Raw genomic sequence first — 17,594 nt, forward strand, 5'->3', positions numbered from 1 at the left:
TATGACTCATTCCTGTACTCTACCCTTAACTTCAGATTACATGCAGAGGCTCTGCATAGGACCCCATTACTGTATATAATGTAATTAGAGGTTACTTACTGTCAGGCTGAAAATTATGGAATGAATGGAATAGATAACGCAATCAGCAGATCACACTGATATTGCATTTAGTAACGATGCATTTAGTAACCGTAGTAACTAGTAAACTGCCAGTAGAGGGCAGTGTCGTTCTGTTGTGATCCTAATGTTCTGTTCTCAAAAACCATAGGAACAGTGTTTTATCAGTTTCTGCAAGTATCTAAACAGCCTTTAACTATAATTAACTATATTTCGTTAACTACATTTCTCCCAATGAATATACATAAAATTATTTGATGATGGTTCTCAGAACAACAGTGTTGAATTCATGTAATGGGTGAAAAGACAAACACGGGTTTCCCAACCGATAACCATCTCTATTTAATTTTCTAGCTTGCTGTAGGAGTTTTAGTTACAGTTCTTAACTTAATACCCCAGTTCTCTGTTTTAAAAAATTCACTGAATTACAAAATAAATCACAATGCAGAAAAAATGCAGTGCATTTTATATCAGTTGTAATGCCCTAAACTTTGAGAAGCATATTTGTCATGTGAACACATACCTGCTGTGTATTGCAGGAAAAGACAGGAAGGTTAAGATATTGTATTCTGTAGGCCTTTAATCCAATTGCTCTGCTTTTACCGTGTTGCTTATTTTTGCTGTGCTTGACTTTTACTTCTCTTTTATTTCTTTGAATGGATATCATGCACAGTAATATCTGTTCTTTTAATTTGCATTTTAATTATTTTAATTGTATTTATTATTAAGATGGGCCTTGCTGAGCTGTGTTTGTGGACATCACATGGCAACAGGACCTTCACCATAAACACTGTACAGAACACAGGATGTGCATTCTAGAGTCTCAGCACCTCATCCACACTATAATTGTATGCTAAAGTTCCATCTGTGTACAGTAATATGCTCTGTAATTTAGTGGTAGTTACTTTTAACGTGGCATTAAAGCAAAAGTAACAGTGACTATTCCATAACAACATTCTATTTCTGTCACTATAGTCAGGACATCCTCTTGTAAAACAACAAATTTGCTTTCTCATAAACATTCTGCAGGGAGGGTTCTGTTTTTATTTGTATGTGATGACTTCCTTGCTCCTGTTAAACAAATGTGTGCAAGTAACACATGTATGTGTATTTTTAATAGATTTCTTTTCCAAAATATTAAAAGCCCCATATAGCCATATCACTAGGAGACAACATGAGAAATGCACAGACCGTACACAGCTGTAGCCTTTGATAGATGCACAGACTGTACACAGCTGTTGACTTTGTATAGTGCTTGCAACCTCATGACATTGTGGAATGATAAACTGCATTGCTGCACTCCCCAGTATACCCATCAGAGCTCTTCAGCGGCATCAAAACACCCTAAACACCCTATTTTTCTCTGATGGTTACTTCAAATTTATGCTGGGAACATTTTCTGTGGTATTAAAATGACAAAGTACTCAAATTACTGGAAAGAGTTTACCTACAAATTATTACTTGAATATTTGCCACTTTCACAGTTTTCTTTCATAGCTATTTAGTGAATTGTAAAGTTAAACTCTTGGCCACACTGATATTCAAGTTCCAGATTAGGCCCAAAATGTAGCATACATTTATACATTTATGCTATTTATACTTATACATTTTGTTCTCTCAAAATTACTTTGGTGGGTGGGGGGTTGGATAAAGCAATCTCTTGAAATATGGTTTGAGTTGGAGATGAAAACTTGTCTATGCAACTGTTGGCACATGATCATGACTAAAACATGCATCCATCAAAAGGCACAGCTATTAAATTACGTTTGGTCCCTGTGAACCAGGCATCTGAAGTATGTACATCACTACTACCTTTAGGTCCTTTTTCTCCCAGACACATATATTCCATAATCACATTGTCACATCTACAACAAACATTTTCAAAATCTTTGTGTTGTTGTGAGATTACGATGTGTCATCTATGTGGATCAACGCTTGTTCATCAGAAATTGCCAGTAAAAAAACGTAATGTCTGTGCATGCCATATATACGTATCAAGCAAGCACATTTTAACTTTACAATATTTTTAAGCGATGGAACACTATCTCCCTATACTCAATGATTTGAGCACACCACAAATAACGAAAATAATATAACTACAATAATGTTAAACAGAAACATAATACAAGTACACGCCCATTGAGAAAAATCAGGTGTGTCTGTGTAAGTCTCCGCCCAGTTTGACCTTACATGGCGATTGTATGGAGAGTTGATTGACAACAGGCAGCAGCTACTGAGCTGCCGAGACATGGCGGAGCTTACAGTTTAAGTAGGGAACGCCAGCGGACTTACGTTAGTTTTGCTTGCAGTTAAGTCAGCACCTTGCAGAATAAATGGCAAAGAAGAAACTGTAAACGTGGAAGGACTTGGTCTGCGTGGGACTGGAGAAAATGGAACAAGTTGCTAGATGTAAGTGAGCTGGACAAATGTAGCTAGCTAGCTAGCTAGCTAGCTATTTATCGCTGTGTAGTGCAGTCAACAGCCTCAGGCAACAAATATGGCTTCGTGTGCCTTTTTGCTATTTGTAACAAAGAAATGCTGTATCAAGCCATCATATATCATGGCAGTGTTGCTCAAATCGTACAAGTGACAACAAGGAAAGAAGTTCCTGCTTCATTATCGGGGTTCTGTTGGAATTGAGTCGAGGTCAGTGTCTCCACCGATATAGCAAGAAGCTAGCTAACGTTAGTTAGCTACGGAACTACACGAACTGCCATGGAGCCGAAGCACAAAGAGTTGTTACACCAGTGCCACCAGAACTTATTGGAGTCCATCACAGATGCAGAACACCTGATTGACTTGCTGAGTAAATCAGGTACCCTCAGCGAGCGGGAGAGGTACGAGTTGGACCAGAACTGTTCCACCAGCTCGGAGAAAGTGGACCATCTTTTGAAGATGCTGATGAACAAGGAACGCGACCATTTCCTGGACCTGTGTGTGGCACTGGAGAAAACGTACCCTCACCTGTATTCTGCCCTCTTCACCAACGGCGGAGCTCCCGCTGACCATTCTGGTAAGGCACACAGTATACCCAGTATACAAAAATCAGGTTAGGTCGTTAGGAATGCCTCATCATCAACGCAAGTTGCAGAACTGATTTAATTATTTTATCTTTAGCACTGATAACGTGCGTAAACGCTGAACATCTAAAAGCACAACAGCTCAGATACCTATACGAGCACTTGGTCTATATATAAAATCAAAAGGAGGTAAAGCACATTAAACTGAGCGCTGCTCTGACCTGATAGTGTGAATGTTTGGTCTATGTTAGTGCAGTGCAGATAAGTTCTGTAAGTATAATTATTTTCAACGACTAAGCATTGAAAACACATTACTTCTGTGTAGGTACAGTAAGTTTGAGTATGATAAGTTTGAGTATGAGATCCACACAAGTAGGAGAGTAGAAATACGGATTTCAGTTAACTTGCAAGTTAAGTTTTGAAGTACGTTTTGCGTGTGACATGAGTGTCAGTTTGGTGAAAGTAGCCCCCCTCCCCCCCCCAGGAAAAAAGAAGTTGGAGCAAGGGTTAAAAAAAATTGAATTCAAGTAGTTTCTCTGTGTTATTTAAGCAGCTGTTCTTTCGTATGATGTTCATTGATAATAAGCATGGTCATGATGATGTCACCAACACATCCATGGTTAAGGCAGACAGTTTCCATGGAAACACTTGCCATGGTGCCATGGCACATTGATCTGAACATGCATGTACAACCTGTGAAATGGCTCTCGGGGTCCCTGTATGCCAGTGTAGGTGCACAACTATGTGCATAGCTTCTGCCCTGCTGTTTTCTCTTATGTTTATTCTGTTGTTAAACATTTGATTGAAATGGGCATGAGTTGGGCCCGAGGGCAAGCTTGTGAGTTTCCTTGTCATTTAATCCACATGTCATCATTTGATGCTATTTGCCTGATTTGTTCTGATGCAGTAGCTGTGTGGTCTTGCCACTGTTGGCCTCACAAAACATTCTGTGAACCTTAACTGAGTCTCTTGAGGTTTGATGATGAAAAATGGATGTAAGGTCATAAAACTCAGTGTAGGAGTCTTTGCTAGAGAGAGTATCCAACATGAGTAAGAGTTGAATTAGAAGGGGGGGGGGGCATGGATGCTCTCTGAGCGTAACGTTGAGCGGAGTGGCCATGCCCTTTCTGTCATTTTAGGAGATCCACTACAGAGGAGTACTGTCAGCTCACACACATCAAAGGGTTTGTGCAAGTGAGCACACTCCCAGCCTATAAACCACACGCACTAGAAATAGTGCTCTGTAAAACAGAATAAATGCAGGTCCTTGATTCCCCGCCTCCTTGTCATCTTTGCCCCACATTTCTTAAATGTACATTATTCTAAAACTCTTCAGAGCAGTGGTAGAGCGTTTTGGGTGGAAAAAAAATCTTAGTTTGCATTTGCTATAGACACTACAGAGTTCTTCATTTGTGCATAGCCTTTGTTCTACAATCTAAGCTCTTTGAGACATGCATTATCCTGCCCCTCCACCAGTATGTATGTATTAAAGCTTCTGCAGTGAGCCATGCACCAATTCAGGTTGAAACAGATTTTTGAAATGTGCTTTTCATTATCTTTACTGTGGTTAGTCGGTTCATGTGATTATTGCGTTAGGCGTGTTGGTAAGAGACTAGGACATGCCTGGTCTCCCTGCAGGCTCTGAACAGACAGATGAAAGGCTGAGCTTCCACGCTTGCTCTCTGTCATTTTCTATCTTATGTGCTCTCTCTCTCTCTCTCTCTCTCTCTCTCTCTCTCTCTCTCTCTCTCTCTCATGCCTTCTGTCTTGCTTTCACTCTCGTGTGTGTGTGTGTGTGTGTGTGTGTGTGTGTGTGTGTGTGTGTGTGTGTGTGTGTGTGTGTGTGTGATTGTGATGAGCAGAGTTACACTGATAGTGACCTGCTCTGCTCTGAAGTCATTCTCTTAAGCTGCAATTGCTGAGCTTCAGCTCTTTTCCCTGCCAGGCTTACACACATACATGCACACACACCCACGTGTTACACCAGACTAAGAACGGGAGCCGTGGAGGAGGGGCGGCTTTGGTTCAGCACAGGGCAGTGTAGTGGCAGCTCCAACTGCTCAGCATGCAGGCTAGAGGAGCCACAGAATATGTGTGATGGCGCTTGTATCGAACACCATAGACGATCATACATCAGCTCAACTAGAGAGGCCAAAGATCAATGTTGCAAATCAGTCTCGTAAAGGAGAGCAATGAGATTTATATTCAGAGGATGGTTATTGAATAGTCGTGCTGCAAACAAGCACATTTCCAAGACTGAAATGAGTTGGGCTTTATAGTAATTGATTTCTCATTTCTGTTGACTAGTTCTGGTTTAAGTTCCCAGCACTTTGAGTTTTTTTTGGCTCATGTGCGGTTTTCTCTGTAACATAGGCCTACATCAGACTGTGATGTTGATTTAGATGCTTACTGGTAATGTCTCCATTCTTGACTAATCACCCCCTCTGCACTCCCTTAACACAGGATGATCACATCTTGTGATCTACTACACAGTAGACTGTTTCCCAAGTGGTTGTTTTGCTGTAAAATACAGTAGGCAGATGCCATCCATATGCATTTGAAATTAAGTGATTGCTTCATTAGAAATGACTTGTCCAAAGTTCATCCAAGAGTGACTCCTCCGTGCAGTCAAACAAAGGGTCAGGCAGAGACAACAGGCCTTTTGTTTTAAGCAAAGCTACCCAAAAGTGCACCATCAGCAGCTTGCACTGTTTACAGACCATAGGAGCTGTCAACTTGGATCCCAATAGATCACACATGTAGACAGAGTGAGTTATGGTGTGGCAGTATGTCACAAGGAGAGCTCTTAAACCCTCCCCTCTGTAGATGGCTTGGAGTTCCCTCCCATTCCTTTTCTTGCTGCAAATCTGTGAGATTGCCATGTTTATGATCACTGTATAATGTAGTGATCATGATTTATGTGTGTTCATCTTAAAACATCTACTGTTAATGTTGTTAAATTTCATCCCATATTTACAACTTTTCAGTGTTTTCAAAACCTTCATATTTGTGAGGGGGTTAAAAATGAGGGCAGGGTCTTGAGGGGACAAACTAACTAGCGTTCAAAGTGGATTAAACTGAAAGCATTGGTGAACTTTTTTATGGATAAAGCCTATAATTTAATACATTCAATTTACAATATTTTATGTATTGAAACATGTATTGATTTTTACAGAGCTCTATATACTAGGCAGATTGGTTTGACTAAGAAAAATACTTTTCAGTATTTTGAAATAAATGTATCATGTCTGCAAGAAAGTAATCCTATGAAATACTGCAGTTGAGTTCTAAAAATTAAAAAAGCTGAACTGCCCTATATAATACCTTTTTATAGCTTAAGACTCAATTGCAAACTCTCAGAAGAGATTGAGAGGAATTTCAACTGTTCAGTTTTATGTTTCCATATACTGATGTTAATGTTAAAATGTATTTATATTGTACTGAAATAATTATACCTGGAATAGTTAACCCAAACATTAAAAAGGCTGACTTATCTGTTTATAGGCCTGTGCTGTTACTTTTGAATATGATGAGTGAAATCATGTCAGTCTGAACTAGCTTTTGTAGCCAAGCACTGACATTGGTTCAGAATGCTATGAAATATTAAAGTCTTGCTCTGATTCAAGGTTTCTTCAGATCTAAAAAAAGGATTTTAGGATCGCTGCCTTCTAACATCTTTTTCAAGGATGGGGTAGCCTACCTGTGTGCGTCCACCATGCGATCGCCCTCCTGCTCTGATGCAGTGAGAGCAGTGCTACATTCAGTCATTGATGTACGCCTACTTTAGTAGCTAGGATCCATGAAGGCGACTTTATTTTTATCTGGCAGGACATGAATCAGTGCACCTACTTGGTAAAACTGATGTGCTGCTAATGTTGGCCAGTGTGTGTGTTCACGTGGACTTAGAAGTATTGATATAGGCCCCGTTTTGTTTAATTCTCCCCTCCTGTGCCTAGCAATTGGTGATCATTTATAGTTATGGTACTACTAACAGAAACATTGAGAAATTGTCTTGTAATTGTGCTCTATTAAAACTGCGTAAGTAACCTTTCTTAACTGCATAAGTAACCTTCCTGTGACTCGGTCTTTGCGCTAGCCCTGAGCCTTCTAGTGTCTCTTGCAGCACCAGTATACTCTCTCACTTTTAGCATATTGTCCGCCAAGAGGCAGGACTATCAGAAAGGACTTCATTACCATTTACAAGTGTTCCCAAGCTTCTTAATGACCAAGGAAGGCTCAGGAAATGCCAAAGTCTAAATGCTGCTTTGGAGGGAATGGAAATAAACAGTGCTGCGCTACCCTCTATCACTGCTGTGGCCTGGATTGATAGCTGGCTACATCAAAGTCTCTAATAAATGCTTAAATCGCTCTTCCACAGTGATTCGAGTGATCGACATGTTCAGCTTTTGGTAAGAGTCAGCCTAGAGAGCCGAGTGGGACAGTCGTCTGCTGCAATGTGTTTCAATTTATTTTGAACTTGTTGGGGAGACTGTGAATGGTTGCTGCAGGGAGTTTCATACTTCTGTGTCTTTGAATCCCCACTGTTGTCCTGTGGGCTAGACCCACATTTTTCTTGCAGTACAGACAGCATTTGATATGTCTGTCCTTGTTTTTGTGCTGACTGGTAAAGTGTAAACTTGGATTGTAATGGATTGTGCTATACAGCAAGCTAGGGCAAATTTGAATGCAGCCAGTTAGCATTTTTTGAAGGACTGCCTCTGTTGTAAATGAACTGTTGCTTATCCCAAGGTGACAAAGTTAGCACAGTGCTTTTAAACTTGAATCAGTCACAAGATGAGTATTTCTGATTTGTCTATGTATTCTTCAGTATGGTCTGTTCTTGTTTGTTATAACCAATTAATAACTGCTTTTAATACTTTTTCTGTCACACCTGCACCTTGACATCTTTTGCAGACGTAAATGTTAGGTGGGCGGGCTGAGAGCATTTGAAATACATGGGCTTTTCTGATTAATTGGACTGGCGTCATTTTAATTGCTATGGATAATATCTGCTCAGACATCCGGTTTCTTACAGTTTGGCTAGTTTGTGTATTTTCTGAGAATCCTAATGACTGCAGCCTTCAGCGATGTGCCAGAATTCATGTCGTAGAGGACTAAAGTCTCGTACAGTTTCCTGGTTTCTCTGATCAAGCACATTGAACCTGGCCATTTAACCGCAGTTGGGTGCCTCTGCTTTACAGCGTCGCGTAGAATGATTATATATTGCAGGCTGTCGATAGGTTGCTTGTGGTTAGCTATGTGTCAGTTGTACAGGATGTGGTGAGCATCAAAGCGGAACCTTCCCGCCGCAGTGGTGCTTGTGGTGATGGCTGTAATGGAACTCATGAAGACTTGTGTTGAGGTTTGTGTGCCACCTCCACCCTCGTTACCTCTGTCTTCTTTTCTGCCTTTTCATCTTCCATACCGGTATCACCTGCTCTTTGTGGTCCAAGGATTACATGATGTAATTTCATCCATTATTGTAATTGGTGACTATTATATTACATTGCTGTCCAGCCTGATTTTCAAAAGTGGGAATGTCCCTTAATTTGTGTGACATCATCTGATATGTGAGAGCCCAGTGCTGTTGTTTCTATTTTACCCACCCATACCCCTCTTATCCCCCACCCCATAGAACTACTGTAAACACTGCCACATCACATGATCAACACTGAGTCCTGATTGGCTACTACTTCTGAACCTTGCCCTCGGTGCCACAGCCTTGCCATGTGGCCTCATGGGAAACTGCAGGCTGACTGAACAAAGGCTTCCTGGGCCGGGTGGTGCCTCTGCTCCTCAGGCCCTTCACGCTCTGGCTTTCAGCTGTCTTTAGCAGAAAGGGGCGAATCTGAGCTGGGTTCACTCCAGATTTAATCAAACAGCAGTGGCTCCTACAGCAAAGCAGGAACCCGGCCAGAGTCCATTTGATTTAGAGGCCTGAGATGTGGGTAAACAGAATCGTTTGTCAGGCTGTCTCTGTAGCCCTCTCTGCAGGCCCGCCATGATGAACAGGACTGGCTGACAATAAGTAAAGCTGACAGTCCTTAACTTAAAATAGCAGCTGGGCTTTATCAAATATGGTATTGTTGCAATGCAAATTATTATTAACAGACCCAAGTAGACTCCTCGCCTTTTGAAGCCACATGTTTGAATCAAATTATTGTCATTTGTTGAGATATGCTGATTAATCTGAATCATGGAAAAGCGGATTCTGCTTTGGGGACACACATTTTTAGATAAATTCAAACTAAAACATTTGGACATTCATAATTAGGTTGTTTTTTTTCCCTGTCCTGATCAGGAACGCTTTGCTGCTCTTCATTTTTGACATGTATGAGAGCTGTTACTTGTTTTGCTTGTGGGTGTGTGGGTTTTTTGTTTGTTTGTTTGTTTGTTTTTTTTGTTTTTTTTCCTGGCAGGATTTAAAATAAATTTGCGATGGAAACATTTTTACCCCAGTTTTTGATGGCAGGGGGATTCGTGGGGCTTGAGTACCTGTCTCTTTAAATTGACTGTTTGACACAATGTGTACAGCCGAGACAAAACAAAAGCCCCACTGTGGCCTAAGGCAAGGGCTGGCTTTGCTGACCTACTTAAAACACAGAGATGATCTTTGTCGTTCTTCTGTCACCTCTAACATGACTATTTTCTGTTGTTTCCAAGTTAACATCTTTGCCGGGTGTAATGGCCTTCCCTTAAAATAATTAGTTGACATGATGATATTCAAGTTTGTTCGGTAAGCTAGTTTGACACATGTAGGCTAGACTATACAGAAGGGGATCCTTAAACTGATGCAGTAAGCTTTAAAAAAAAAAAAATTTAATAAATGCACTCAAAGTATGTGACTGATGTTAAGTTGTACTGGTTGATTTCTGCAGTCTTGTGGGCAAGGGAAGTAAGATATCTTTCAACATAGGCAGTGCTGGCCATTACAATTTGCCATTACAACTCTTGTACAGAAAATTATTATTTTTAAATGTATTATTTATATAAAAAAAGTAATTAGTAGGCTAATGAATAATTTAGGCCTGTGCAGTATGTTCAAAACTGATGATCCAGTGTACAATATGCACTCTATTTCAAATCTTCAAAAAAGTATGAAGAGAAATTAGTCATCATAAAGCCTGCCTGTAGGCATGGGGAGAGAGCACAGCTCGTGAGCGCTCACTGCTAGTGAGAGGAAGAGCGGGAGAAAGGGCCCTGGAGCCGAAGGGCTGTGGCGATCAGCAGGATTGAATGACTTTTTCTTTTTTTTCTTCTTTGGAGCATGTGTGTCTGGAGGCATTTGCGAGGACACTGGCGGAGCAGCGTGTGGGTGCTCTGAGGCTTGGGGCCAGTTGTGCAGATGGGACACATTGTGCATCCTTTTTTAGCACGAATATTTTTGTAACAGATGTCTACAAAAGAGTCCCTTGCTTAGATATAGGAACTGAAATGTTCTCTTTTTGCCACTGGCGTCATCGGGGCGGTTATTGCTTTGCATAGAACAGATCCAAGATACGTCTGCATGGTTTGCAGATTTAGTTGATACAAAGCAGATATCACTATTCCATATCAAATTAAAGTTGTTGGACATCTTCAGTATGCTACCCTGAATGTTTTTTCTTTTTCCATTTTGCCAAAGGGAGTTTGGAGAGAGTTAATTTGCAGCCAGTGCTACTGCTTTGCATGCAAAGCTATTCTTTGACTATTAAGACTTAACCTCATTGTGCATTATATCATAAATGCAAAGCGTAGTACAAACAGCTTTCTCCGTATTAGCTACTAGCCTATTTGTGTGCCTTGATAAATATTTTGGAGGCAACTTTTAATTATTGGTCATATCCCTTAGCCATGATTTTTGTATCAGCACACAATCAAAATGCAATGCATGATGACGAAATAGGAAAATGATTTTTTCACACAGACATATTTTTGAATGATTAACAAATTCAGCCTTAGATGAGTGAAAGTGTGGTGTTCTTAAATGTCTCTTGCTCATTTCTCTTCTGTGTAGGGTCCACCTACAGTGTCCTGTCCACTATGCCATCCGATTCAGAGAGCAGCAGTTCCCTCAGCAGTGTTGGTATGTTAGAGGCCTATTGCCTGTACTTTTCTCCATTTACACACCCCATAACACATCTGGGTCTGTCTGCAATGTATCTCCTGCTGCAAACCACCAATTATTGCCCATATTACATGTGGGGGCTGAGCTCTAGTGTTTGGAGCATGTGTGATCCCAGCTGGAATTCAGGTTTGCCACAGACACCTCCAGTGGCCTTCACCTGCTTAGGTCTGCGTGAGACGCAGTGATGCAGCAAGAGAGCAGGCAGAGAGTCTGCAGGCTGGGAGGATGGGCTTCCCTCTGCCTCTGTCCTCAATGGCCAACCAATGGCTTCGCAATGCAGAGAATCTGAGCTCATAAATAGAGGAGGGAAGTCAGGAAGCAAATGTGACGGTGTCAGATGGATGCCTGTAATGGAGTCTAGAGATCCATTATTCACAGTTCAGAGGTATTTAAAATAGAAGGAAAAAATAGTGGTTGCAGTGCCACTTCAGAATTGTTAAGGGTCTCTAGAAAAAGGTGAAATGGCCTTTATCCAGTCATGTGCACATTTCTGTTTTTTTCTTTTTATGGAAGTTATCGTCATTGTTGCTTCATGAATCCAAAATAATTCTCTGAATATTTGCAGAAGATTGTCACAGCAAAGACCTGAAGATTAAAGAGGAATCTTGGTTGCAGAATGTCTGTTCTTTGATCTTTTTGACATTTTAAGATTATATAAGCATTGCATCTCTGTGAGGGTTGCAGACCTAGTCATAAAGTGGGGATTGTTCTGAGCTCTAGGGTTACTGGGTATCTAAATGTACACTTACACTTTTATATAATAAATATATATATTTTCCCATTGTTTGGCAGCGACTGTATTTTGTCATATACAATTGCCAGTATTCCTAGTATTTTCAGAAGTGTATATGATTTCACATTACCATCTTTTTGTTTTAAATTGCCTGCTTCAGACTGCTACCCATGTGACCTTATTGTGAGCTCATTCACAGTGTTAAGTTTTCTCTGTTTCTAGTCTTCGATATCTTGGCAGTGCCGTTCACACATTGGTTTCAGTTTAGTAGCTCTCAAAGCCTGGGTCCAGCACTGACTGTGCAGTGAGGTGGTCATCTGGGTAGTGATCTGCAGAGCACTGGGGTGGGTGGTTGGCCTCTTCCATGGGGCATGCACACCCCAGCCTTTGCGCTGGGCGAGCACTCCCTTGCCCCGGTGACGTGCTCACTGTTACAGGTACCAAAGCCTCCTCCCCTCCCCCTGCGCTCAATGACAATCGGCCGACCAGCGAGAACCTGGACGCCGTCCTGTTCCAGCTGAGGCAGGTGACCAGGGAACGGGACGATCTGCGTAAGCGCCTTGCCCTGGCCTCCCCCGGAACCACCTTCGATGACTGCAGGTACAGCTCATGCCCCATCTCATCCTGACTGCACATCCAGCCTCACATTAAAAAAGCCATCAAGAAAGATCATTCACTTGGAGAAGAGCCATGTAGCGCTTCCTTTAGGATATGTCAAACACCTGTTTTTGCAGCTATTAAAATGTAGAGAGATGTAAATGATCTCTTATACCATGGTAGTTCCATATAGCTTCTGTAACATGGTGTAATGCACAGTAGTGTGGCAAGGACTTTTTAAAAAACTTTTTTTGTAAATGAGCCCTTTTTACAAAAAATTACTTTTGACTTTGGCTGCTTTTTGTCCTTTTCTATGTCTAAGTGAGGAACTCTGATTCAGTTATGTTGAAGGTGGGGTTCTATGCTTCCCAAATGGACAGGAGTGGGTCTTAAATTTCTTTCTGTGTGTGTGTGTGTGTGTGTGTGTGTGTGTGTGTGTGTGTGTGTGTGTGTGTGTGTGTGTGTGTGTGTATATAAACTTTTTTTTTTTTTTTTTTTGCGGGTCAAAGGACTCTGTTGAAGGTGTGGCAGACAAATGCCTGGCAAGATACAATATTTACCTGTACTTTCCTTAAAACCAAAGAAAGCCTAGTTTTTATTATATTAATGTGTGTTTATATATGTGTATATAAAAACTTATAAACTAATTATAAACTTATCGCCCAAGCTTAATATTAGGCAAATATTTAAGGCAAATGATTATCGTCTCAGAATTATCCCGATAAACGATATTATTGCATTAAAAATTTATTTAATAAGTATCCCACATGTCCGTTACATGGTCTTTCATTTGTTTCAGTCGTGTGATCCTTATATTGTTGCCTGTGTAAGTGATCTGCATCTCAGTTGGACAGTAAAGGAGAATTGTAACAGCTAATCTTAACTTTGTTTTTTGCAGAATTATGTTAATGAATAAGAAATAATAACACCTGTTTCTCATGCATGTATATTAACATATATATATATATATATATATATATATATATATTATGCAAATATTTTGTATTTTTATTCATAGCAATAAATTATGAACTTCTAATTTTTTACTACCATTTGCTAGCACATTCTTTGCCATGAAGACAAGCATGCTAACCTTGTCAGGTTTAAGATGAGAGCTTGAGGAGGTAACATTCCCAGCTGTGCTAAAAGCATGCTCGGATGGAATATTTGTTGCACACACATACGTGAGTATTTGCGCAAAGGTCTTGCCATTAAAGGCAGGCGTTTATCGTTCGTGCCCCACCTTGCTAGCGGATCATCATATCCTTTGATAGTTGGTTCCTGTTCATACGTTGTCAATTCAGCAGTGTCTCGCTCCTCTTCAGTGAAAGACACTCATGATAGTTTTCTTTGGACAAATAGCTGCCCAATATTTTCTTCTTTAACAGGGGTTCATCCTCCTCTTGTCTCGTGAACACACTTGTTAGGCCCTGTTCCAGCTCCATTTTGACCATTGTATTGTATGACCATTGTATGACCATTCAGCAATTCATCTTTGGCTAAGCGTTCCCCGCTTAATCGGCTGTCCAAGAACATTGTAATGCACATCAATCTTTTGGTCGACTTCAGTTTTGTTAAAATCCCGCGTTTGATGTCCTTCGTTAGCTGTATGTCTGTTTCCCATACACTCGATATTTCGTTTTTCAGAAGCTGAAGAGTTGGCCAAAGCGACAATACAGTGACACAATTCTCTCCTGAAAAAATATCAGTGAAGTCTGCAACTGGCTTAAAAGTCTTGTTCAGTGCTTCCAGTACAGCAAGGTCCTGTGAGGTCAGTGGCTGTGCACAGTGGTCAGCAGCTAGAACCCATCCAATTGCTTGGGCATGCTCAATTTATTCTCTCAGTCATTTTTGTTTACATCCCCACTACATGGCACAATCTTGTTTTAGTACAAGAATGGTGAAAAAGCATTTATTCACTTATTTATTTAATGAATATTGTTATTGTTTAAATCTTTTTTATATAAGTAAACAAATAATTATTATTAAAGTGCAGAGATTTATGTATTTTATTATTGATTAAAATAAAAGAACCACATTTAAATAAACAACATTTATGATGTTTGTTTTATTCGCTAACTCAATTGTTTGTTCGTTCATTCAATAATTAAACTAGTCTTTCTCATAAGTCTGATTTTGAAAACACACAGTAATAAGGGAATGTTCTGGGAGTTGGAGTTCTTGTTGAGCTTTCATCAAGGCATGCTTCTTCTGCCAGCTTTGGGGGAAAAAGTACCAACGATTGATCTGCGTACACTTCCAGAGCTTGTACCGTGCGCTGTCTTTACTTCTTAATTGAATTCGTCACACCCAGATGTATGTTATGTCCAAAGCAATTTAACTGTTGCTATTCAAGTTCATCTGTCATGGCTGACTTTATATTTGCAGCGTTGTCTGTTGTAATGCAGGTTAATTTTTCCTCATTCAGCTTCCACTCCGGGAGTACAGAGCGAAGACAGTTGGATTCAAGTTTCCACTTTGGCAAAATTAAAAAATGTCCTCACTGACATATATGGAGTCACATTAGTACTTGACCACATGTCAGTTGTTAGTGAGTAAAACTCCACTGTCTTGAGCAAACTGGAAACTGGTAGCATTGCCACCTTTTGGTTTTCTGCATAGGCGGCATGTAACACTGTTGACGTCCAACGGTTCTCGATGTTTGTCTGGTTGGAAACCAAAACATTTCCAAACTGGCGCGGTGACACCCTTCAAGCTCATCCATTTTTACTGTCTACCAGGGAGTAGGTCACATGTAGCAGATGTTGTTTCATTTGCATCTACCCAGTGTTCTTTGCCAGAAACTCTACATTATAATCTTTTTAAGTGGCAATTTAAACATAATTTATAGTAAATTAGCTGGTGGTGATATGCTCATGTGACCATCTTTTGTGTTGTTATATAGGTCTATATAAACAATCTAATATATGGTGTATGGAAACATTTTAAGTCAATGGTTAAATAATGGCATCAACAACAAAAAAAGTCTCTAGTAAACAACATTAGTATGTGATGATAAGAAATGGAACGATAATTTACCTAATATAGCCACTGGTTGGTCCAAGGTGCGCTCGCGCTCTCTCTCTCTCTCTCTCTCTCTCTCTTTCTCTATTTATTTATTTATTTATTTATTTATTTATTTATTTGTTTGTTTGTGTGTGTGTGTGTGTGTGTGTGTGTGTGTGTGTATGAAGGGGTATTTTATTTTCATTTCAGTAATGCACATTAGAATTCTGCCCTTGCAGACAGAGCAGGGTACAGTGCTTATGGGTTTCATTGTTGTCTCCCAAGGCCGAATTCCAAAGCCAGTCATGACTACGAGCGTCTCAAAACCCAGTGTATGAAGGCCATGGCTGACCTGCAGTCGCTACAGAACCAACACACCAAGACCCTGAAAAGGTGCGAGGAGGCAGTGAAGGAAGCTGACTTCTACCAGTGAGTATGCTGCTCCCACCAACACTACATCTCCTCCCCTACTCTGCCCACTGCAGGCTCTGCCCCACAGAGCAGCAGTGTGGGAGGCGAGAGCAGGCACCGTTGCCAGAAGCGATCTACATGTAGTAGAAGTTTTAATTAGACCTGGAATACTCTGCAGTATTGTTGTGGCTCTGAAACCAAGATACAAGATGAGCGCTAGGCTGTTAGCATGCCCGCTGGGCATTCTTTGTGAGCACGTTTAACACACTTAATCTCATAAAGAAACAATGTGGAGTGAGTCAGCTCATTAGCATTAATATGGCCAGTAAAACTTTGTAATAAAAAGTTGATATTCTGTGCATACGGTGCTCTCTGTCATAAGTATGTGGTGTATGTGGAAGCTTCATGTAATCAGTAGCTCAGGTACATGCATAGATGTGGCAGGTGCAGTAATTCTGTTGGTTATCTGTTTCTATCAGGACACATGGCCTACTGTCCCCTTCTCTGCTGGCATGTATGTAGGGAGGCGGGATTGGGTAGATGAAGAGGATCGTTGTATTATTTACTATTATCTGCATAACCTTTGATTGATTTTAAGGACAAAACTGATGAGTTTTAGCCAACTGGCTAAGCCATGTTGTCACTTTGCTATAGAGAGGAGGAACATTGTGCCATACTGCAGGGACCATAGACACTGTTATTGTGCTGGTAGTCTTATTGATTCTTTGTAAAATGGTGTTAACATTATCTGTAGTCCTCCTCAGAGTGCTAGGCAATAAAGCCCTTTTCATGTACCTGTGGGGCTCATTTTGGGAAGCTTTTAGGGCTCTTGTTTACAGTATTAAGCAGAAGTGAATTTCATATCAAGAAACAATATAATTAAATGACTGTTATGTAGTTTAGTCAAAGCAGTCAAAGTCAAAGCAAAGTCTTAGTTATACCCATTACATCAAGGCGTGTGTGTGTGTGTGTGTGTGTGTGTGTGTGTGTGTGTGTGTGTGTGTGTGTGTGTGTGTGTGTGTGTGTGTTAGCATGCTGCACAGTCGTGTCCTGAGTGATCAGTCTCAGTTGAAGGAGGAGATGGAGGTGATGAGGAGGGATAATTCTCAGCTGGTGAGAGAGCACAACCATCTGAAGCAGAGCTGTGAGGAGCTGAAGCGACTGCACTCTGAAGACCAGAAAGAAGTGGCTGACATGAGACTGCAGCACCAGCAGGTATGTGTCCAACAAACTGTGGACTCCAGGGAAGCAGATGCCAAACTCCACCCAGCCACTTCCACAGTGGGGACTCCAGGGAAGCAGATGCCACAGTAAAATATTGCAAAGAAAACTGCTGGAGCAAGCAGTGCTGCTGTACTGTGTGTGTGTGTGTGTGTGTGTGTGTGTGTGTGTGTGTGTGTGGTGTGTGTGGTGTGTGTGGTGTGTGTGGTGTGTGTGGTGTGTGTGGTGTGTGTGGTGTGTGTGGTGTGTGTGTGTGTGTGTGTGTGTGTGTGTGTGTGTGTGTGTGTGTTTCCTGAGCCTTTCTGCACTCATGTAGAGTTGGGCCAAGGTACTGCCTGCTGTGTATAGCGCAGCTATAGGCAAATATTACCATTTACATTTA

At 40.9% G+C, this 17,594-nt stretch overlaps 1 protein-coding gene across 11 annotated transcripts in view; it reads left to right on the plus strand.

Moving 5' to 3' along the window:
* Positions 1-2,350: 2,350 nt before the first annotated feature.
* Positions 2,351-17,594, plus strand: part of dlg5a (discs, large homolog 5a (Drosophila)) — a 35,709-nt gene continuing 20,465 nt past the window's right edge. For 5 of the 11 annotated variants that reach the window (XR_014126411.1, XM_081724427.1, XM_081724431.1 and 2 more), the window contains exons 1-5: positions 2,351-3,130; positions 11,134-11,202; positions 12,415-12,577; positions 15,866-16,009; positions 17,023-17,206. Coding sequence is in view for 10 of the 11 variants with exons in the window: in XM_081724427.1 (XP_081580553.1) it covers positions 2,833-3,130; positions 11,134-11,202; positions 12,415-12,577; positions 15,866-16,009; positions 17,023-17,206 (858 nt within the window). In the remaining variant the exon portion in view is untranslated. The remainder of the gene's footprint in view (positions 3,131-11,133; positions 11,203-12,414; positions 12,578-15,865; positions 16,010-17,022; positions 17,207-17,594) is intronic. The other 6 variants (XM_081724428.1, XM_081724436.1, XM_081724430.1 and 3 more) reach the window with 4 other exon arrangements.

The sequence above is a fragment of the Electrophorus electricus genome, chromosome 12 (assembly GCF_041902795.1).
Source record: "Electrophorus electricus isolate QZ-2024a chromosome 12, ASM4190279v1, whole genome shotgun sequence".
Lineage (NCBI taxonomy): Eukaryota > Metazoa > Chordata > Actinopteri > Gymnotiformes > Gymnotidae > Electrophorus > Electrophorus electricus.